Genomic DNA, 23,302 nt, shown 5'->3' with positions numbered 1-23,302 from the left:
ACCATTGCTAAGCACTCAATAGAGTACCTGAAGCTTAAGATTACAGTTTATTCACTCTTGTGGTTGGAAGACCAAGGATGAGTTCAGTATTTTGTAATTCCACAACCAAAATACAAAATCATGAAGGAAGAAACTCCAACAAGGCATTATTAGATTGCAAAATCATATTCCATAGAGTATATTAAAAGAGAACAACCATTCCCCAGCTCAAATCAAGCCTCAGCCTCGGTTTCTTCTTACGTGCTATGTAAAGGAGGCCATGCCAAGCCATGGTTCTTAACCTGGGTCTAAGAGCCTCTGTGTGAAACAGTTGTATGTTTACAGTTGTATGATCTCAAGAGAGGTCACAGCTTTCAGATTCTCCAAGGCCTCTGAAATGCCCCAGAACATTAAAAACTGTACAATAAAGGCAGTTGCCAGAGGGAAGGTGGGTGGAAGGATGGGTGAAATAGATAAAGGAGATTCAGAGCAACATATCTGGCCTTTGGCTCCCTGAGCAGTGCCATGGCAGTGGGCAAGAATAAGCACCTTGTGAAAGGTGGCAAAAAGGCAGCCACGAAGAAAGTGGTCGAACCATTTTCTAAGAAAGACTGGTAGGATGTGAAAGCACCAGCTACATTTAATATAAGAAATCCTGGAAAAACAGTAGTCACGAGGACTCAAGGAACTGAAATTGCATCTGATGGCCTCCAGGGTCGTGTTTTTAAAGTGAGCCCTGCTCATCTGTGGAATGATAAAGTTGCATTTAGAAAATTCAACCTAATTACTGAGGACGTACAGGGCAAAAACTGCCTAACATCCATGGCATGTATCTTTCCTGTGACAAAGTGTGCTCCATGGTCAAAAAATGGCAGACTATGATTGAAACTCATATTGATGTCAAGACTACTGATGGTTACTTGCTTTGTCTGTTTTGTGTTGGTTTTGCTATTAAAAAAAAAAAAAAAGCAACAATCAGATTCAGAAGATCTCTTACACTCAGCACCAACAGGTCCGCCGAGTTCAGAAAAAGATGGTGGAAATCATGACCCGAGAGGTGCAAATGACTTGAAAGAACTGGTCAATAAATTGATTCCGGACAGCATCGGAAAAGACACAGAAAAGGCTTGTCAGTCTATTTATCTGCCCCATGATGTCTTCATTAGAAAACTAAAAATGCTGGGGCACCTGGGTGGCTCAGTCGGTTAAGTGTCTGACTTCAGCTCGGGTCATGATCTCAGGTTTGTGAGTTCAGGCCCCGAGTCGGGCTCCGCGCTGACAGCTCGGAGCCCGGAGACTGCTTCCGATTCTGTGTCTCCCTCTCTCTGCAACCCCTCCCTTGTTCGCACTCTCTCTCTCTCAAAACTAAATATTAAAAAAATTAAAAAAAAAAAAAAAAGAAAAGAAAAGTAAAAATGCCGAAGAAGCCCAGGTTTGAATTGGAAAAGCTCATGAAGCTTCATGGTTTGAAGGTGGTAGTTCTGGAGAAGTTACTGGGGATGAGACCGGTGCTAACGTTGAATGAGCTGATGGGTAAGAGCCTGTAAGAATCTGTTTAAAATTCAGACATTTAATGGTGACAAATAAAAAATCTCCTTTGTGATGAAAAAGAAAGAGTACATGTATCTTGATGAGCACTGAGAAACGTATAGAATTGTTGAATCACTGTGTCGTGTACCTGAAACTAATATAACCCTGTATGTTAAGTATATTTGAATAGCGCCCCCCCCCCCCCCCCCGCCCCTACAATAAAGGATATTCTGCTTGCAAATATAGGCAAGCCAGGGAGGGAAGAAATGAAGAGACGCTGTTCACATCAGCTTCTGTATAATGCTCTTTGAGCAGGCCTTGGAGACATCAGGGGCTGTTAAGGTCCTGCCTTTGGAGTCAGGAAGCCTCCATAGCCTCGGGCAGTCTGGTCAGCATTGCCCACACTCCCAGAGCCTGGGAGGAAGCTGTCCAGGCCGAAATGGCAAATAACCCCTGCTCCAAAGGGCTTTCCTCCAGAGGCCTTTGAAAAGTCCTGAGCAACTTGCCCACAGGGGAGAAAAGGCTTCCAATGCTGTTCAGAGCTGAGCTGGGACATAAGGTCATGGCAACCAGGGGACCAATCCTGGAAGGGCCCTCAGGGTGCTGGGGAATGAGGTGGTACCTCCAGGCCCCAGTGGCCTGTCTCACTGCTAGAGTACGTGTGTTACCTCCTCTATTCTCCCAAAGGACTCACAGACAACCGCCTGGCCCTGTCCTATCAAGGAAGGCTTCTGTTTGGTGAGAAGCAGGCATAAGGAAGGATGTTCCTGACAGAAAGTTCTTCAGGTAAATTTGACGGCTCTTCCAACGTCCCCTGCAATGGTCAAGGAATGACCGGTTCACGTGAGACACCCCCCACGCCCCCCAACCATGGAGGGTGCCTTCATATCTCTCCGCAAAGTAAGGGGTGTCACGGGTTGGGGTACAAGGAGGAATGGGATCAAACTGGCCAGTGATAGTGGAGCAGCTCATCTCCAGAAGCACCCCAAGAAAAATAGGACCAGGACCCTACTTCTTCCTTCCAACACACAGATACCCTACTTTTAAGCTTTTTCATCATTTGCCTCTATCTATCCATCTATCTTCCTTCCTTCCTTCTTCTTTCTTTCTTTCTTTCTTTCTTTCTTTCTTTCTTTCTTTTTCCTGTCTCCCTCCCTCTTCTCTTTTTCTTTCTTTCTCTCTCCCTCCCTCCTTCCTTTCTTTCTTTCTCCTTTCTTTCTTTTTCTTTCTTTCTTTCTTTCTTTCTTTCTTTCTTTCTTTCTTTCTTTCTTTCTTTTTCTTTCTTCCTTCTTTCTCTCTCTCTCTCTCTCTCTCCCTCCCTCCCTCCCTTCTTTCTCTCTCTCTCCCTCCCTTCTCTCTCTCTCTCTTTCTGTCTTTCTTTCTTTTCCTTTCAGTAGGCTTTACACTGGGCCTGAACTCACAACCCTGAAATCAAGACATGAGCTGAGACCAAGAGTTGTATGCTTAACTGACTGAGCCACCCAGGCACCCCTCATCATTTGCCTCCTTAAAAAAAAATTTTTTTTTGATGTTTATTTATTTTTGAGAGAGAGAGAGAGTGACAGAGTACAAGCAGGGGAGGCGCAGAGAGAGGGAGACACAGAATCTGAAGCAGGCTCTAGGCTCTGAGCTCTCAGCACAGAGCCTGATGTGGGGCTCGAACTCACAAACCGGGAGATCGTGACCTGAGCTGAAGTCAGACGCTTAGCCTATTGAGCTATCCAGGTGCCATGTCATCTGCCTCTTTAAAAAAATTTTTAGGGGCGCCTGGGTGGCGCAGTCGGTTAAGCGTCCGACTTCAGCCAGGTCACGATCTCGTGGTCCGTGAGTTCGAGCCCTGCGTCAGGCTCTGGGCTGATGGCTCAGAGTCTGGAGCCTGTTTCCGATTCTGTGTCTCCCTCTCTCTCTGCCCCTCCCCTGTTCATGCTCTGTCTCTCTCTGTCCCAAAAATAAATAAACGTTGAAAAAAAAAATTAAAAAAAAAATTTTTTTAAATTTATTATTAAGAGACAGAGAGACACAGAGTGTGAGCAGGGGAGGGGCAGAGAGAGGGGGAGACACAGAATCCGAAGCAGGCCCCAGGCCCTGAGCTGTCAGCACAGAGCCCGACGCGGGCTCGAACCCACAAACCGCGAGATCATGACCCAAGCCGAAGTCGGTCGCCTGACCGACTGAGCCACCCAGGAGCCCCTCATTTGCCTCTTTTAAAAAACCGGTCTCATTTCAAAAAATGGAGAGACGGTTCATGGAGTCATTTCTGAATAGCGTAGCCACAGCCATCTCCCCACGGAGGCCCTTTGGTAATTCATAACTTGTGCTGCCATTCTGGCAGGGAGGGGATGGAGTGAGGAACGAGGTAGACACGAGACCGTCCGATGCTCCCTGTGACATTGCTGCAGCCCCGCCCCCTTCAGGAGGGAAGTCATACGGTGGACGGATCCTCATTCAGCTATGAAGTTTGTAAAAAAAAAAAAAAAAAAAAGCCCAGCTACCTCCTGTCATGAAAAAGCTCAAAACAAATGGCTGAACCTGCTCAGAGGCCGTAACTCTGGAAGTCTTCTTCAGGGTTGGACATCTTTCAAAAATTGGTCTGGGGAAACTTCCAAGACAGCAGGTTGCTTGACAGTTTTAACAGTGCCTCCCCTGCCCCTTCCAATAAGACATACACCACTCTAGCTACCTTCACAAACACACCGTGGTGTCCTGGGGCACTGGCACACTGATCGCCTTTTGCCATCCAAGAAGTATTTCTGCAGGGGTTGGAGGGTTGGAAAACTCAAACCTCATAGGTAAGAATGGGGTCTCGGTGACACCGGCAGCCCAGCATTTCCCGCCAAACTAAGCAGGTAGTATTTAACTACTCGAGTTAATGTTCACCGGAGGTAATAAGCAACTATTACTGGGATTTCTTCATGAACAGTGATGTCATCCTTTCTATTTTTCCTTTTCCAACACACTGTGACCAAAATCACAAAGGTTATGGATTGCTTTTTATGTTGATTTACCTTAAATGAACTGTGCACCAATGTTTCATCTAAATCAATGACCACACATTTCTTTCCATAGTCAAGCACCGTCGCCTCTGGAAGGAGGTATTTAGCTGGTGGCTAAAGTGAAAAAAAAAAAAAAATCAGTATTATTACCTTTATGTAGAAGACATACCAACCAATCAATCCCCTTATCGCCGTATCATGTTGTCAGCGAGGTTACAAATGAGATCAGACATGTAAATGCCCGATTAAGCACATCATGGGATATTATTAAAAACAGTAGGACTACGTAGTTTACAAGTGAAGTTTTAATAAATAATGTGCCGTTATCTGAATGGCTATTGGAGGGCCTCAGTTTTGGAACCAGACAAGTCAGGGTGTGAGTATCAGATCTATCTCTTCTTGGCTGTGAATTGGGATAGTACTACCTACCATGGAAGGCTGTTGCTCTCAGCTGTAACTGGTAAAATGCCCAGTGTTCTGCCTGGTATATACATGTGGCTACTGTTATTATTAAAATGGGCTACACAAAATAAATACTCAATTATATTAGCTATTCTAACTACACAGGCCCATTTCCTGGGGATCGTTTTTGTCTGAAGTTCCCTGTGGTATAGAAGTACATTTTACAGCTATACTGGAACCGTAGTGGTTTTTTGCTGGTTTGTTTTAACGACCACAATTTTCAGAAACTTGAAGAGGACCTATGGATCCACCAGCAAAGCGCAATCCAAAAGGACTTCCAATAATAGAAAACAGAAATAAAAGTGGTCCAGGTACAGGGCCCTGACTTGTGTCCACCCCACTGCAGTACTGAGTGAAGGTAGCACTCACCCCTTGGATCCTTAGTCTCTGGAGGTTATACTTTTTTTTTTTTTTTAATTTTTTTTTTTTTTCAACGTTTATTTATTTTTGGGACAGAGAGAGACAGAGCATGAACGGGGGAGGGGCAGAGAGAGAGGGAGACACAGAATTGGAAACAGGCTCCAGGCTCTGAGCCATCAGCCCAGAGCCTGACGCGGGGCTCGAACTCACGGAGCGCGAGATCGTGACCTGGCTGAAGTCGGACACTTAACCGACTGCGCCACCCAGGCGCCCCTATGGAGGTTATACTTTAATCCACATGGTGTTTGTGGATCAGAAAACCTATTTATGTCTTTGTAGTAGCTGACTCTAATCTTGTGGTAAAGAGGTTGTAAAGAGTTAATAAGCTGCTGGATATCGGCAGCCAAAGTCATTCGTGATTTAGAGTTTTATTTCTTTGGGTTTTGCCTCATTCTAGAAGTGATTCCAAGTACTTTAGTTTACTTTGTGGCATATTCCGTACCCAATGCTAACTAGCTAATTTTCTCTCCTGGAAGAAGGTCAAACTCTGTTCAATATTTAATGCAAAACAAAACACACACAAAAAACTGTGTCCCTAGCCACTGAAGAACAGAAAATTTAGCTTATCAAAACAAACCCTAAAACAAAACAAGAAAAAAATGAAATCAAGAAGTATTCCCTTTTGAATGGATTATCTCCTTTTTTGGAGGAGGGGAGACGGGAGGTTACGGTGAATATTAGTCAAGATCCAGGGTTAATTTTGGACTTTAGCTGGTTCACTAGTGAACGGAACACAGGAAGTCAACCGGGTAGGTAAATTTGCAAGCGTGACGATCAACTGGTCTAGGGCTGAGTGGTGATTCTAATTCGATAGGGGCTCTCTCCAGTGGGTGTTTCCTCCTGTCCAACATCATCTAGAAGAAAAAGCCTTCACGTCCTCCCAACTCCCTTGGCTCTAATTAAAGTTTACCAAGCAGTATTCCCTCCCCAGTACTCCCAGTAGCACTGGGAGGAGATGCACCTTGGCCATGGGACATGGGACTCAGGGTCCTAAAAAGGATTCTGTCTTTCACTATATATCAGCAAGCAAGCAGGGTGCTAGAAACATTACAATAAACTCGCAAGAAGAAGTTTTGTATTCAGCGTTTCAAAAAGGCAGAATATGGTGAGCTCTGTAAGTGAACATAATAAAGAGGGTTTGAGCTATTTCTGTTGTTTGGGCCATAGCAGAAAGCATGCTTGTGACCAGAATAAAATGTAATTTCTTATCACACGATTATGTAATAAAAACACATTCTCATTGTAAAGAATACAGACACGCAAGAGACAACTATTTCCTTTTCCCTGCTCCCCATTCCTCTCCCGGGTGCCCCTCTTTTCAGTTCGGTGCATGTCTGTCCAGTCTCTATGCATTTATATACTAAAACAACATTTAAACTTTATGTAATTGCTCGCCTGGGAAATAAGGCTCTAGGGATGGAAATGATTCCATCCCTAGCAGATCTGAAAACGTCAAAGATCCGCCAAAAGCGGCTCAGTTATTTTCCGGACCTGAGAATAAAAATTACTTTCTGAGCATATTTAACCCACACTTTGCAAGCACTCTCTGAGTTAACAGGACAGAAAAGACCTCAGGTACTACTGGAAGAGAGAGAAGAGGGAGAAGGGTGACACTCCTCATAAGTAAGCTACTGATTTAGCATTTGTGCTGCAGAGAACAAGGCGGGGCTGGGGACAATGGGAACCCTCAGCCCCGCTTCCTGAACACACACAGCTTCTCTGAGAGCTTGGCTTTAGATTAATGCAAATTCCTCAGACCACTGGTAAAAATTCTTCTGGACAGCTGTGTCCTTGGAACACGCAAGGACACTATATAGTTGCAATAGTGCTTTGTTACTTCAATTGATCTGTTCAGGTGATGCTTGAATTATTAACTAAAAACGTCCTGGGGCAAATTTTCTCCCAGGCCGTCAAAAAACTGGAGAACAAGAGAGACACCAGTTACATCAAGAAGAGCCTTTTCATACAAACCTCTTGCTCCAAAGTACACGGAGGACACTGCCAGGGGGATGGAGAGGGTGAGGGTAGGGAGCAAAAATGTGGGGGGGGGGGGGCCGAGGGGGGGAAGGAACCTTGGTTTGCCCTCTGAGATTTAGGAAGGGCATTCATTCCAGTTCTCTTCTTGGGAGAAGATCTGGAATTTTCCAACCTCGGTAGTGAACTGGCAGCCATGAATAGTTAACTCTCAGGTTCCCGGGGCACGCATCCCACTTACCCTCACAGGTCTTAGAGGCGGAAACGTTCTTGGCACACTAGACTGGGGTTTCTGCACATAAGAGTCCCAGGCTCACAGTCTGCACACTGTGCTCCCCAAGCCTCAGAGCTGAGGGCAGAGATCTCAGGGCTTCTGCGGGAGGAGGCGAAGGAAACTCTAGACCATTTTTAATCATAATCGTTCTGCCGATAGGTTCTCCATAAGGTTTGGTGGGAAAAAAGTATACTACTGTTTACTAACAGGCTTAGGCACACAGAGCAGAAATGTAATTGCTAGAAAACTCATTTCTCCTCTTATTCTCCTCTCGCACCATCGTGACTCAGCTACACTGTCAACCTTGCACCGTGAGCATCGTGAGCATCGAGAGTGAGATTCCTCCAAGAGCAGCAATGGGAGGAATCGGGTCACAGCCCCAGTCACATTCCGCATTCCTTGCTGGGGCCAAAGCATTTGAACTCTCACCTTCAGCCAAGGCCACCCAAACTTCAGGGGATTCTAAAGCTGGCCCTCTGCTTCTTTTCCTTATCCTTTACTACCTGACTTTTATTATTGGATAGCCCACGAGGCTTCCAATAAGATGTGTGGAGGGCCCCAAATCCCAGCTGACGGCTGGGCAACAAACGTTACTAAGCGGAATGTTGTAACATCAAGTCCAGATAAAAATGTCGTTTTCAACAGGTGAACAAAAAGATGAATTAATCAATAAATAGTGTCGAGACATGTGACTTGCCACTCAGAAAAGGCCATAAAGCCGGATCACTACTTAACGCCTTACCCCAACGTGAATTCCAGATGGATCGCAGACTTAAGTGTAGAGATAAAACCATTAAAATGCTAGGAGAAAATATGGGTCACAGTCATAGAGTGGGGAGATCTTTCTAAGTGTGACATAAAAAACCAGGAGCCATAAGGGATAAGATTAAAACATTTGCCTGTATAAAATTAAACTTCTTTGTGGCCAAAATGATTATAAACAAGGCCAAAAGATATACCACAAATTGGGGGGAAAGTCCTAATTTCCTTGAAATTAAAAAGATAACAGTATAAAAGAAATGAATAGGGAGGCAGAAAGACATATGGACAATAAACTTGTGAAAAGATGTTCATACTCATTCATAAAGAAATGCAAATCAAAGCAATGAATTGATACACTATTCTTTACTCACAGATCAGCAAAAACTAAATATTTGATTATTGTCATTTCTGATAAGGGAATGGGCAATCCCATACACTCCTGGTGGGAATGTAAATTAGGCTTTCAGAGGACAACGTGGCTTTAATCTACCCAAGATGTAAGTTATATCCTTTGATCTAGCATTTCTACAATTAGGAACTGATCACAACAGACATTATAACTCAAGTCCATAAACATACGTGCACAAGAATATTCCTAAGAGAAGTATTAGTAATAGTTGAGAAGTAGAAACAAAGTAAAAGCCATCAAGGACGAGTAAATCAATGAGGCAGATCACTATGCACTGATATTTGGAAAGATGTTCAAAGTATATTGTTTAAAGCAAAAAAATACCTTGCAAAATTCTCATTTGTGTGAATATGGTTGTGTTTATTTAGAAAATTTCTGGAAGGATACATAACAAATATTAAAAGTGATTATTTCAGGGATTAGGCCCATGTTGGGAGATTTTTTTCTTCTTTCTGCTTTATTCTTACAGTATTTTTCAAAACTTTGAGCTTGAATTATTGCTTAGTAAAAAATCAAAAGACCAAAGCTGCACACATTAAGAGAGTAGCATGACAATGAAATAAGAGGGGCATGGTGGGAAGCAGAGATGCGGGGGTGGGGGTGGGGGTGGGGGGGGGAGTGGGCTCCAGCCAGAACTACACTGGGCACCCACAGGCTCAGGGGTACCTTTCACCTTCAGGGCCTGGAAACAGCTTTCAGGAGGCTGTAGGCCCTGGTTTGGGATCAGCACAAGCCTGGATTTCTGGCCCTACAGTACGGCACCCCAAGCTCACAGGGGCTCCCGGCACCCACCAGGTCCCCTGTGATCCAGAAAGGGCACGGCTATTTCATTTATGTGACTTGTGGCCTTGCCATGTGCGTACAGATTCTGCAGGGGATCCCAAGTCTCGAATCCTGGGGCTGAACTGGACTCCAGATGGAATTAGGTTCAGTTGTGCATGCCCATCGGTAGACTGCTTTTCTGGAAGCTCTCACTCAATGATGCAAGTTACTTTAGCTAGGCTTTGTTTTTCTGCAAGATATTTCAGAGATTCACGAGGCCTGACCTAGACTCTTATTTGTAGGAAGGAGCCAGCAGTGTATTGATCTAACACCGCACTAAATTATATGAGGGATCTTTTTCCCCTTGGCTGTTTCATTCTGGGATTCTAGAATGTGTTGAGATTTGTGGGGGAAGGGTCATTTTCCGCGGCAGAGTTTTACCCTGACAAATGCTTGGTTTGGCACTTAATGAACTTTGAGAAAAACCAGTGCTATGGGAGTATCACAGGAAGGGGGAGAGGTGGCACCTGTCACGCATTTGATGTAGGTATCTTGTAGGAAGAAATGTATGAAATTACTTTGCATAACGGTTAAAAGGAGACCTCTGGTAACAATCCCACTGGGTATCCTACTCAAACACCGGCTGAGAAGCCCTGCTGCCTGATCAATCTTTTTGAATCAAGTCGGTCTTCCTGACAAAGCCTGACTTCCAGGCATGCTGGTGAAGTCAGAACTACTCCACAAACCCTTGAAACTTGTTAATCAATGGAGAGTTAAAGTCCTGAGAAAAATGGAATTATCAAAAAATTAGGGGGCAATTTATTAGTTTATAAGTGACACTCATTACCAAATTTGGAGTCAACCTGTACTAATGAAATCCATTCTTCTCTGTGAGATAAAAAAGTCCAAGGAAAGTTAGATGCACAGATGTGAATCAAACAATCTGAATCAGAGACTCTTTAGGGATTAAAGTATCAATTTATGGACATCTTTTAAAATCTAAATCCTTCCATAAGGACACAGGACTGTTTAAAAGGTCTTGTTGGATACGGACATCTCTGGCGCAAGTCTCTTTGGAGAGTCGGTCACTGGTCTGTTTCTTGCCGGCTTAGCCTCAGGCTAAATGGCTCTTGCTGTCAGAGCAGGAGGAAGAGCAGGGACAGTGGGGACAGTGGATGTCTGAGGGGTGGCCCGTGCTGACGTTGACCACTGGTGGGGCTCCTCTCCCAGATTCCGAGGCTGGAGAGAGAAATGGTGGCCCACAGGAGTGCCCAGCTGGAACAGCTTCAAGTTCAGGGAATACAATGGGGGCAATTTTTTTCTGATCTTAGAGCCAAGGCCAAGCTACTGACCCTGCTGAGTAAATCATAAACGGTCTGCTCACCCAGGACATGGGCTGGAGGAGCCCTCTGGGACACAGCCTGCTGCAGAATCCTACGTCTGGGCAAAAGTTTGTTCTCCCAGTCTATGGAGCTGGGGCTGAGGTGCTGGGGGTGGGGAAGGGCAGCAGGGCGCCTTAGCTTGGAGGCCCTTCGCAGAAAGAAAGGAAAGGTGAGAATTTGGTGACTAGATGCTGGTTGTCCTGCTGTTCTTGAGAAACCTTCTACTCACAGTTTAAAATGTAGCTTCATTTTTCAACAGAACAGAGCTGTTTGTACCATATGCTAAAACTCAATGTATGCAAGAACATTTAAATAACCATTTATATTAGTAGGCCCAAAGCTACAAGATTCTACACGTGTTTAAATAAAATTTGATAAATATACATACACTTGGTATGGGAATGACCTGCCTCTGGTCACCCTAAGGAAAAAGAAAAAAGAAATCATTGTCAGGTTTGAAGAGAAGTAAGCAGATCATATACTCAAAAGAAACTTCAAAGCACTCTTGAGTACGGCAGCCCTATGATTTCCTGTCCTCTGCACCCTGGTGTGGTGGTGTTCAATGAACAGGAGGAACCCAACGATTTCCCAATTAGGGCACTGGGCTCCACTCTGCCTCCCAGACACCCCCACCCCTGACAAACCAGGCTGGGTTCCTGAGGCTCATTAATCTTGCGTATTTAAATGTTTTTCTTAATGTTTATTATTTATTTTTGAGAGCGAGAGAGCACAAGCAGGGCAGAGGCAGAGAGAAAGTGGGAGATACAGAATGTGAGGCAGGCTCCAGGCTGACAGCAGAGCCCGAGGCGGGGCTCGAACCCACAAAGGGTGAGATCGTGACCTGAACCGAAGTCAGACGTTCAACCGACTGAGCCACCCAGGTGCCCCTAATCTTGCTTATTTAAATGGTGCCTCCCTTACTCCCAGGAATTTAATCCTTAATTGAAAAATAAAAACAAAAGCCCACGTACTACTTTGATCCATTAATCCCTCTAGTAACTGCCTTATTTCTTGTTTTTAAGTTAGTTATTCCCTAAAAAGACTAAGCCTTAAGTCAATACAATATGTAGAGGAAGGAAGACTAGTTTATCAGATTATAAGGAATCCCCTGGTCACTCCAGGTTTTCTTCTAGAGGAGGACTGGACAGAGGGGATAAGGCAAGGCACAAGAAATTCCCTCTGAGCCATAGCGATGGAGACAGAGTCCCCTTTAAGGGGAACAGAACCTGTATTTGCAGGGAGTGTTAAGAAAATTCAGGCCTCAAAGTGGGGCCTCACCCATTCTGCAGCCCTGGAATGCCAGCCATTCCAAACCCGGTTGAGGGAAACATTTCATTTTTATTTTTTTAAGCTTATTTATTTATTTTGAGAGAGAGCGAGCACATGCACAGGAGGGGCAGAGAGAGAGAGGGAGACAGAATCCTTAGCAGGCTCCACACTGTCAGTGCAATGCAGGGCTTGAACTCACAAACCGTGAGATCATGATCTGAGCAGAAATCAAGAATCAGATGCTTAACCGACCGAGCCATCCAGGCACTCCAAAACATTTTATTTTAGCATCATTAATAAATGCTAACAAAATAACACTTCTTCTCCATTATCTCCACTGAGCAGTTCCAGTTTCTGTTTCTTCTTTTTTAGATGGAAGGATGGGAGGCAATAAATACCAGCATCACAGTTCCCGATGAGGAGATATGAGACTGTTTCCTGGTCTCCCACATGGAACTATTGTGAAAAGTGTATCCATCTTTACTGAGGGCGTGGCTTGTGACCAGGGTCTCATGGGAAGGGGTCAAACCAGATTGTTGACAGTGGCAGGTGGCTGGCACCTCTTTGGGCTCTGCTCTGACTCTAAACACCAGTTAGCAACTTCTTGATTATCTGCAGCCCTAGTTACCACCTCTGCCGAGTAACAGCAACTCCTGTTTCCTCTCGAGATCCTCTTGCTGGCTCTTTCCTTTTTCAGGACACTTGGGGCTTGCCATAAGGATCCTAAACTGCCTTCTGCCATTATTCAAGGCAGAGCTGTGCTGCTCTCCAACACAAAGGTGCAATCAAATCGAATCCATTTTTAAGAACTTCTGCAGAGAAGTTCACTTCAGAAGCTCTTAAGTAATATTACTCCCAACATCTGGATCTAGGAGGTGGCTGCTCTTGGTGGGGAGACTTTAAGCAGAAGCTCACAAGCCTGCTGGGTCACGACAGAGGAGAGTTTCTCAACCCTGGAGCTACTGACATTCTGGGCCTGGTAACTCTTTGCTGCGAGGGCTGTCCTGAGCATTGTAAGATGTTCCACAGCATCCCTGGCCTCTACCCACCGGATGCCAGTAGGACTCCTGGAGCGACAATCGAAAATGTCTCTAGATGCCGTCAGATGTTCTCTAGGGGGCAAAATCATCTCTAAGTGAGGACCACTGCACTAGTGGGAGGCTACAAACAGCCCAACACACAGGTGTACCTTCAGACAAGATGAGCACCTCAGTGAAGGAAGAGATAACAACAGCAAATACCTGAAGGGCTTGGCAAAACACAGGCTAGGACCGAAGGTGCTATTCTGGACAGATGTTTGGGCTGGAAAATCACCCCGGAAGTCTGCGCGCGCACATGGGGTATGCACGTATTAGGGGGTGTTCAGCAATCCCTCTCCTCTGTCCTCTCCCTGATTAGTCCTCCGTGGTCTGGGCCACTGGGATCTCCTGGGCGCTGACTTCTTCTTGCCTCTCGTCAGGGGCTGCACACCCTTTTATTCTGGGCAACTGGCGTGCAGGTCCAGGTTGTAACTGTGATGGAGGCAATGGTTGCCACTCTAGGCCACTGCTGCTGAAGCATTTCTCCGGGACAAAGCGAATACGTAATGTGGGTAGAACCCTAGATGCCACCTGTTGCACTCTGTCCACAGCCTTCTCTCTGCTTCTGGCATGCTGAGTTCCAAGAGGCAGGGAGAGCTGGGGGCCAGCGGTAGAGATGGGCCTAGAACCAGCTTCCACGTCTAATGTGCCTGGGCTGTGTTCCAGTTGTCCTGACCAAGCTGAGTGAGGCGGAGGGCAGTAGCTGCCCCACTTTGACAGGTTCTTTCTGTGGGGTCTGGTCTTACAGACCGAATAGTAAGTGCAATGCAAATGATGCATTACTTAGAGTTAATTCTTTGAAAAGCAATTGTGACAAACGTAAGCGAAGGAAGTCCAGGAATGAATACTGAGTCCGGGTAAGCCTAGCTCTGCCAGAGAACTGCCCTGAAAGGCCTTTATTCTCTCATATATACAGCCAGCTACTCCAAGAAACCTGCCAGAGGTATGCCACAATTTTCCCATGCCATTTCACCTAGGCAAATACTATTTTTAAATTAAAACTTTTACCAAGACAGCCGTGATTCTTCTCTTTGTTTGAATCCTTCACAGGCCTAGGGTACCAACGATGGTCCTTTTGCTAATGGCGATTCTCTAAAGCAATGATTTAAATTGGGGGACGGAGAGTACGAGGAAAGCTCACCGAGGGAACACGTTAGAATCTGGGGCCGCAACAGGGTTTACAGTGGAATCTCATCATATAAATTCCACGAATAGGTTTTTCCACACCAATGTAGAGTAAGGTTAAGGGAAGTCATCTTTTCATGATTTTTTCCCAAAATGTTCTCAGCGGTTCTTTGACATTATTTCTTCTATATCAAGTTTAAGTCCTATCTAGAAACCTAACACATTTCTCCATAACTAAGAGCTACCAGAGCAAAACCTTTTAATGATTCCATTTTTTTGAAGTATTTTGGGGTTTCTATGTAAGTAATCATGTCATATGCAAATAAAGCTAAACTCCAATGTTTTTAATATTTATATCAATTGTTTCATTTTCTTATCTTCTTACATTAGCCAGAAACTGCCAGAGATTTTCCCATGTGGCTTGCTGTATTTATTTATTAAATATTTTATTTTATTAAAAAATATTATTTAAGTAATCTCTATACCCAGTGTGGGGCTTGAACCCACAACCCTGAGAGCAAGAGTCACATACTCTTGTGACTGAGCCAGCCAGGCGCCCCAAAGATTTTATTTTATTTTTTTTATTTTTTTAATATATGAAATTTATTGTCAAATTGGTTTCCATACAACACCCAGTGCTCATCCCAAAAAAAGATTTTATTTTTAAGTAATCTCTACAGCCAACACAGGGCTCAAAGCTACAACTCTTGAGATCAAGAGTCGCCCACTACACTAACTAGGCCGGCCAGGCACCCTGTATTTCTAGAAGACAGTTTTTTATCGTATTTAAGTGGTTTTCTTCTACATATTCGTCTATATTGTTGATTAGTATACAAAGGTTATGGCTATTACACACTTGATGTATCAGACCTATTATCATTAGAAAACGTCCCTCTTTCTCTTGTTTGTTTTTGGCCTCGAATTTTGTCTGATACTGATTTTGTCACCTTTGCTTTCTGGTTATCGGATCTGCTTTTTCCATTTTGCCCATCTATTTTCCATCTTTTAAAAACCACCGTATATTAGACGTTGGGTCGGAAACTACTAGTCATCTACTGTAACAGTAATTCCAGTTTTCTTTCTGGGCACACGGTAGGACTGCACTTCCATGCTCCTTGAAGTTAAGCATAGTTATGTGAATTGCTTTGGCCAAGAAGATGTAAGTTAAAATGAGGCATGTTACTTCTTTTTTTTTTTTTTTTTTTTTAAGTAGGCTTCATGCCCAGCATGGAGCCCAATGTGGGGCTCGAACCCTGAGAGCATGATCTGAGCTGAGATCAAGAGTCAGATGCTCAACCGACTGAGCCAGCTGGGCACCCCAAGGCATGTTACTTCTGAGTGAAGACTTTATGAGCCAGTGTGATTCACCACACTCCCTTTTCCTGCTATGGCAACGACGAAAGCAAAAAAGATGGGGCCTTCCTTAGTCTAAGTCCATGAATGAGGATGAGCTACATTACGCAATCTGATAGCGGTAGCTATGAGTCACATGTGGCTACTGACCCTGTGAAAAGGTGGTTAGAGCTAAGTTGAGATGCGCTATAGGTATAAAATACATATCAGATTTTGAAGAATTAGTAAGATAACAAGAGTATAAATTTTATCTCACTGATAGTTTTTTTCTATTGATTACATGTTGAAATAATATTTTGGAGGTCTTTGGTTAAATCAAATGTATTATTAAGAGCAATTTCAATTTTTAAGAAATATTTTTAAGAATGAGGCTACTAGAGGGGCGCCTGGGTGGCGCAGTCGGTTAAGCGTCCGACTTCAGCCAGGTCACGATCTCGCGGTCCGTGAGTTCGAGCCCCCCGTTGGGCTCTGGGCTGTTGGCTCAGAGCCTGGAGCCTGTTTCCGATTCTGTGTCTCCCTCTCTCTCTGCCCCTCCCCCGTTCATGCTCTGTCTCTCTCTATCCCAAAAATAAATAAACGTTGAAAAAAAAAATTTTAAAAAGAATGAGGCTACTAGAAAAATTTAAACAACACAGGTGGCTCACATTATAGATCTACTGGACAAGTGCCACAGCTAATCCACGATCAACGTGTAGCGTGAGTGAAAAACAGACTTTTACCGTTTGAAGCCTCTGAGGTCTGGGGGTTGTGCCTACGGCCTAACCGAGCCCACACCGACTAGCACGTTGACTCAGCAGTCATTTCTCCTTTCTCCTTTGTGAGAGAGCTCTGATTCTGCGGAGGGCAGGAATATGCCAGTCTAAAGTCTTCCCCTTTTGGGCCTCCCTTCCCTTGCTGCCAGAGGGTAGCCGTGTGACAAAGTTCTGGCCATGAAGACAGAAGGAGACGTACCCTGGGGTTTTCTGTGAGGGCACTGACTTCCCACACAAGCGGCCTAGGTGGGGGTACTCCTCCCCCCCTTCTTCCCTCGGATGTGGATATGCTGTCTGAAGCCTGTGACTCTGGGATAATAAACAAGCATGGGGATGAGAGCAACCGTGCCAAGGAAGGTGGAGCGGAAAAATGGAAAGATGGAAGAACAGAAAGAACCCGGGTCCCTGATGGCATCATCGGGCACCTAAACTAACCCCGGCAACTGCCAGACTCAGGCTTTTTATGTGAGAAAATAATCCCCTATTTGTTTAAGCTATTATTTCTCAGTTTTCTTTTCCTTGCTGCCAAAATCGTTCCTATCTGATGCAGGTCTATTCTTGGAAACAGCATACAGATGAATTTGTCAAGCCAATCTGATATGGTCGTGGTCTTTTGTGAGGGGAATCTGGTTCACTGAACTTGGGTTTTATGCCTCCTCTTTATGTTAGGTTTACTATTGATGTTTGTTCCTTTCCCCCTTTCTCAATTTTGACGGCCTACTCACGTTGCTGCCCATTTCTCCTTTCGCTCCTTGTGAATTTTCAGGATCTATTTCCTAACTGTGCTGCTTGTACGGTTCTATTCCTAACAGGTGGTACTTATTCTTACTTCTTCTATAATTGTATCATAACGGAATATCAATCTCACCCAGGCTTCTTTCGGTCCCCTCTCTGAATCATGACATGTCTGAAAATGCACTCCTTTGCTTCAACAGATAAATGCTATCTTGGTCGCATATAGAATTTTTGGTCTGGAATTCTTTTCTCTCAATAGCCTGTAAAAATTTTTTTCATAGTCTTCTGGCTTTCAGTATTGTTGATGAGAAGTCTGGTGCGGCTGTAATTCTCTTTCTTTTGAAAATATCTCGTTCTGGTAGCTTGCCAGATTGCCTCTTCGCACTTAAATTTCAGAATTTTTTTTTAAAGTGTATTTATTTTTTGAGAGGGAGAGAGTGGGGTGGCGGGGAGCAGGGAAAGGGCAGAGAGAGGGAGGGAGAGAGAATCCAAAGCAGGCTCCACACAGTCAGTGCAGAGCTCAGGGCGGGGGCTCGAACCTACGAACAGTGAGATCAGGACGTGAGTTGAAGTCGGACACTCAGCTGACCAGCCCTCCCGGGTGCCCCTAAATTTCAGAATTTCAAAAGCACACATCCAGGCGTGTGCTCCCCTAACCTGCCCCACTAATCTCACTGTATACTTACTTGGTGAAAGCCCTTACAATCTACATATTCATACTTCTTTTCAGCTCAAGAAAAATTCCTTCTACTAGCTTTTCTCTTCCTGGCACTCCTATTTGCATGTTAGCTCTCCTCGATGCCTCTTCCTACCCTTCCCCCCTCCTCCCACAACGATCATCTCTGTGTTTCTGGTCTGAACTGAAAGATATTTTCTCCACTTGCTCTAGAACATTAATTCCGGCCTCAGCAGTGACCATCCTCATTCTCCTTTTTCTCAGTTTGTTTACTAAGTTTTTATATTTAGAAATCATGGGATTTCTTTTTTAAGTTCTAGAAGTTACTTTTGTCCTCGAAATTCGTTTCTTGACGTATCCTTTCCTGAGTTGCCTACTAAAGTTCTCTTCTGTCTCTTCTGTTGCTTTTACCTCAGTGGGAGCCTCACAGTGTACTTTTTCCACTTGGACCTTCTCCACAGTGGCAAACGAGGGAGCACTGCCAGGTCCGGCAAGGAGCAATGTTTCTGCGGTCCAGGAGAGAAACCAAACTGACAAACCACAAGGACAAGAAGAAAGTCTCTGCACCCAGTGGGCTGCTTTAGGGCACAAGAAGTGAAAGCAATTCAGCTCCTCAGTACGGCCCCTCCAAGGACCACACACATCAAGTGGGTAGTGCGGGCCCTTTCCGAGGGGATCCACAGCTCTTGCTGGCTGGTGGACCTCATGGGACCATCCATTTCCAGTCTCTGTCCTAGGACTCCAAGAGAGGCAAGCATTTTCCTCTGTTGGTGGCTTCCTGCTTCTCACTGAGGCTCAGAGAGGATGAATCCTGCGCCTGCTCCTTCCCCTGGAGATGTCAGGAAAACCAGAAGCCTTACTGCGCTTTCCGGATTCCACCAGCAGGCTCACCGGGTTTATCCAGAGACAGAATTTCAACGGTCAGAGCCATGTGCCCAGGCTGTCATCTTCCCAGAACCCTTCTCCTTCCATTCATATGTACTTTAAAAATAATTTACTTTCTAGTCCCCAAAGTAATTTCAGCTTATTTTGTGAAAATTGGGAAAAGCTACAAGAAAAAAGAGAGAAAGAAATGAAGCACAGGAGAGGGGAGAAAATCCTATACATAATCCCACCAGTACGAGATAGTCTCTTCATGTTTCGGCATGTATCATTCTAGTCTTATGAATGCCTGTGTGTGCATGTAGGACTATGTATATATACTTATAAATATACTCACCTGCTACATTGAAGTCTTTTATCCCCTATTTGTTTATTTATTTTAGAGACAGAGAGAGAGAAAGCATGAGTGGGGGGGAGGGGCAGAGGGAGAGAGAGAATCATAAGCAGGCTCCACACTCAGTGCAGAGCCCGACACTGGGCTCGATCCCATGACCCTGGGATCATGACCTGAGCCAAAATCAAAAGTTGGATGCTTAACCCACTGAGCCACCCACCCGGGCGCCCCTACGAGAGGCAATTTTTAATAGCTTCATACTATTTGAGTATAGGCTTATTCTATGGGTTTTCTATTTTCTATTGTCGATCATCAGGTTGCTTACAATTTTGCAACATTATGATCTGTGCTGGACAGTGTGTTGTAGTTCAATAATCCATAATTATGCCAATAAATAATTTCTAGGGCTTTAAGATTATATTGCTAACTTTCCTTCCAGAAAGTTGTAACCAATTAACATGGCTACAAATAACTGATTTATATCGTCTAACCCCTTTGTCACTACCCTCCTCCGAATCCAAATATTTTTACAAATATCCTCAATAATTTGATAAGTGGAAAGGGCTATCTCAACACTGGTTTGCTTTTCTTTGATTAACAGCCATACTGGACATTTTTTCATGTTTACTGGCCTATGTTTCCTATTTTGTGACATGCCTGCTCATGTCCTTCGCTCACATTATTTGGAACATGAAGTTTTACGGGTTTTGTGTCCTCAAAATCTCAACTGTCTTCACAGTGAATAATCCCTCTTGGCTTCTTGCAGTGATTCTTACCTCAAAGTCTAATTCGACTGAGATTAATGTTGTAATCCCTGCTCTCTTTTTGCTTCTACTTGCCTGATATCTTTCTACTCACCCTTTTAACTGTTCTGAGTCGCTTTGTTTAGGATAGATACGTCCACTAGGCAGCCTGTGGGTGGAGTTTAGTTTTTCTTTACGTACTGTGAAAATCTGACTTAGGATTTTTCATCTGCTGCATATAAAAGAATGTGTAATAAATACGTGTGTTATTAAACAAGGTAGTTGAGTCCATTTATACTTAGTATTGGTTCTTTCCCATGCCTCTGTTTCTTCATTTGTCTTCCCATTTCTCTCTCTGCTACTGGTTCTTTAACTCTCCATCTCACGCAGCCGACTTCCCAAGACAGAATGTTATAAAAATGTGAAGTGATTCTTCCAACTCTCATCAAATATGTTCTTCCGTTTGCTAAATGGGAACAACTGACCCATCCTCTGACAAAACACATGATCTTTTTTGGAAATTTCAGAGCTGTACAGTGAGTGGCTGGACACATGCCATCCCAGACTCTTATTCAGGATATTCACCAGTGGGGGGGACAGACCTGCAGCTCCTGGGGCTCTGCTGAATGCACAGGTCCCCTCCAGCACTGACCTTCTGAAGCCCACCGTTCTCCTCCACCAGCGGCGGAAGCACACTGGGGCCGCTGGCTGGTGGGGCCTCCACATTATAATCACGGAAGCAGCAGAAGAAGGAGCTGAGGATGCCACGGTGCCTCTGTTTCTTCAAGCTGACGTTGCACTGGGATGCTGGAAAGAGAAAAGCACACTGCGGCCAACTGCAGCACATACTCGTGGCCGTAATGCAACGTGAAAACTCGAACGTGCAGTTGCCCCCCAGAGCCCCCATACCAGGAGACCTACTCAGCACAAGAAGATGAGGGGCCCCAGGAAGTCACGCTCAAGGATTGTTATTCAACACGCGAATCCTCGAGGGCCAGCTGGTCGATGGAGTCCAAGCCTGCTGGCCGACAGAACTCCTCTGACCTCAGCCCGGTGGGGGTTGCTTGCTCATTAACTGACCCAGCCTCAGGGTCAGGCCCCATCTGCATTCCTGAACCCAGCAGACAGTCTCCCGACTCAGGACTAAGCACTACTCCAAAACAAAGATCCTTTCAGGCACAAGTCAGACTTGACACTCTCCGAGCAGCGTTACTCTGTGCAGGGTGCCAAGAAAGAGTCACTTTGAAGCTAGGTCCTTGGACACTCCTAACTCCAACCCTGACCTCGTGAAGAAATAAGATGTGTGAGGGCATGAAGACCCTTTCTTAAACTCTGCCGTCTGTCAAGTAACTGATGGGAGGACTGAAGTCTTCCATTGCACTTAAAACACAAACAGCAGATGTGGGACAGAGAACACGTGCTCGGCTGGGGCAGGGCTGGCCAGGGCAAAGTCCCTCTTCCTGAAGCCCAGGGCGACCCTGTGCCATGGACTCGCCGCCCCCCCCCCCCCCCCCCCCAGCCTGTCCTGTCCCTCCGGAGGGAGTGAGGTTATCTTTTCTGTTATCTGGGCCTCAAGACAAGCTGCCGAAAGTCAGAAATAAAAGGTAAAAATGAGAATAAAACGAAAAACACACCTCAGGGGAGAAGACTGACAACCTGGAGGGGCAGGAGCAGTGCCTGGGAATGCATCCAGGGCTGTCCCACCACAAACCACCTCTGGGTGGGTCAACGTACTCTGGGCAGAGGCCACAAAGGGCCCGTGCTTAGGGTTAATGGGGAAAGTAACAGCGTAGGAAATCACTGAGTCCGCGTGGTAACTGTTGGAGTTTATCTATCCCGAAAAGCAGTTTTGGCACGATCCCTTTTTGTGTACTTAAGTGATTTGTGCACCACCTTCCCCGTCGTGAGATCACAAAACTTCTGCTAAAAGTCTTGGGGTACTCTTCTGCCAGCGGCAAAACCAAACGCATTCACGTGGAGATTCTGAGAAAAGACTGAAAAACTCTTTGCCGGCAACTCGACAGGCATGGACAGGCGTGGGCGAGTGGCCAAGTAAGTGTGAGTTTAAGGTCCTGATTTGCTAACAATGAGCTTTAGAACCATAACCCCCTGGAAACGATGGCTGTTTCATCTTCCTTGAGAACGGCTGGGTGCATGTCATAGGGCACCCCCGTCTTCTTACTTGGGGCCGCCCACGGTAGGCCAGGCCCGGCCACGGGGACCTCCAGGCACAGAGGCCTTCCAAGCAGCAGTGTCAGCCCTCTGAATTCCAGTACTTCTCGGTTCTCATCTCAGGTAACCCGCACGGCTACCCAAGGAGATTGACACTTCGGTTTCCATCTCACCGTGGCAGAAATACAACTAGTAACCGCGTGTGCCAGGATCTGAACCCAAGGGGGCCTGTTTCCAAAGTCCATGTGCCATGCTGAAGACAGTCTTGACCGATCAGGTCAGATCAAGGAGGGAACATACCAAATGGGGGAGAAAAGACTGCAATAAACTCATGGTGTTTGTTTTTATGCCACACTCAGATAATTTAGTCAGGGGAAGAAAAAGAAAAGCGGTCTCTTCCCTGGCCAATGGCACATTTCTCTGCAAGTAAACACGCTATCTATTTATGTCCCAGAGACCCTGAGCAGCTGATGGCCAAGCAGGGCAGCACATACCTTTGCAAAAAAAACACCCGCAGCCCCCAGATCCCATTTTCACCCTCAGGTCATATACGTCTTCCCCACAACCAACTGACAAACAAATTAACAGACTAACTTACAGCATAAAAAAATCCTAAACCCGGAGACGGCGAGCTACTTATAATTTCTACCCTTAGATGGCTTACCATGTAGAAGCCACAAACAGAGCTGCAGGAGTGAGTCCCCAGGGAGGCCATCACCCTGTGATGATGGCATCACATCAGCCCGCTGATGGCTGATGTGGCAGCCCGCTCAGGATTTCCCTTCTCTGCACCAGGAGGTGAAGCAGCCCAAAGCGGCCTCGCTTCCACACTGAGGGAGGAGCCGGGCCTCTTCCCACTAAGCAAGGTTTGTTCTAGGGCCTACAGGAAGCTTTGGGAGGCTGGGGGCTGTCTAATTTCCTGAACACTCTTGGACTCGTCTGGTGCTCTCAAAACCAGGCCAGCGGGGGAAATGAGTGGAGTTGCTCAGCCTCACCCCTCCTTGGCACTTACTCAGTTCTGAAAGGGCTCAGGATGCTGACTGGCCGGGTCTAAAAATCCTACGGCCTTCCCCCGCCCCAAGCTGCTTTCCATCCATTACCAAGGCCCGGTCAATTCGAGCCACGCGATTGACTGGCATCTGACCCAACCTGGGCCAAGGAGAGTCTGCCCCAGGATTCACGCTACAGCCACTGGAAAGGATAGTCTCTTTTTGCTGGCTTGCCAAATGGGTAGG

General features: G+C 45.5%; 1 protein-coding gene and 1 pseudogene across 4 annotated transcripts in view; one reads left to right on the top strand and one right to left on the bottom strand.

Moving 5' to 3' along the window:
• The window catches only part of CTDSPL (CTD small phosphatase like), a 122,124-nt gene that overhangs the window by 16,274 nt on the left and 82,548 nt on the right, over positions 1-23,302 (bottom strand). For 3 of the 4 annotated variants that reach the window (XM_086720439.1, XM_086720442.1, XM_086720440.1), the window contains exons 2-4: positions 20,548-20,702; positions 11,336-11,368; positions 4,515-4,616 (exon numbers count right to left, since the gene is read on the bottom strand). In XM_086720439.1, coding sequence (XP_086576565.1) covers positions 4,515-4,616; positions 11,336-11,368; positions 20,548-20,702 — 290 coding nt within the window. The remainder of the gene's footprint in view (positions 1-4,514; positions 4,617-11,335; positions 11,369-20,547; positions 20,703-23,302) is intronic. The other variant, XM_086720441.1, reaches the window with a different exon arrangement.
• LOC112849394 (small ribosomal subunit protein eS1 pseudogene) lies at positions 505-1,188 on the top strand (annotated as a pseudogene).

This window comes from Puma concolor, chromosome C2 (assembly GCF_028749965.1).
Source record: "Puma concolor isolate L17-30 chromosome C2, mPumCon1.1.hap2, whole genome shotgun sequence".
Lineage (NCBI taxonomy): Eukaryota > Metazoa > Chordata > Mammalia > Carnivora > Felidae > Puma > Puma concolor.
The sequence above is the reverse complement of the archived record's forward strand: the minus strand, read 5'-3'. Positions and strand labels throughout refer to the sequence as shown.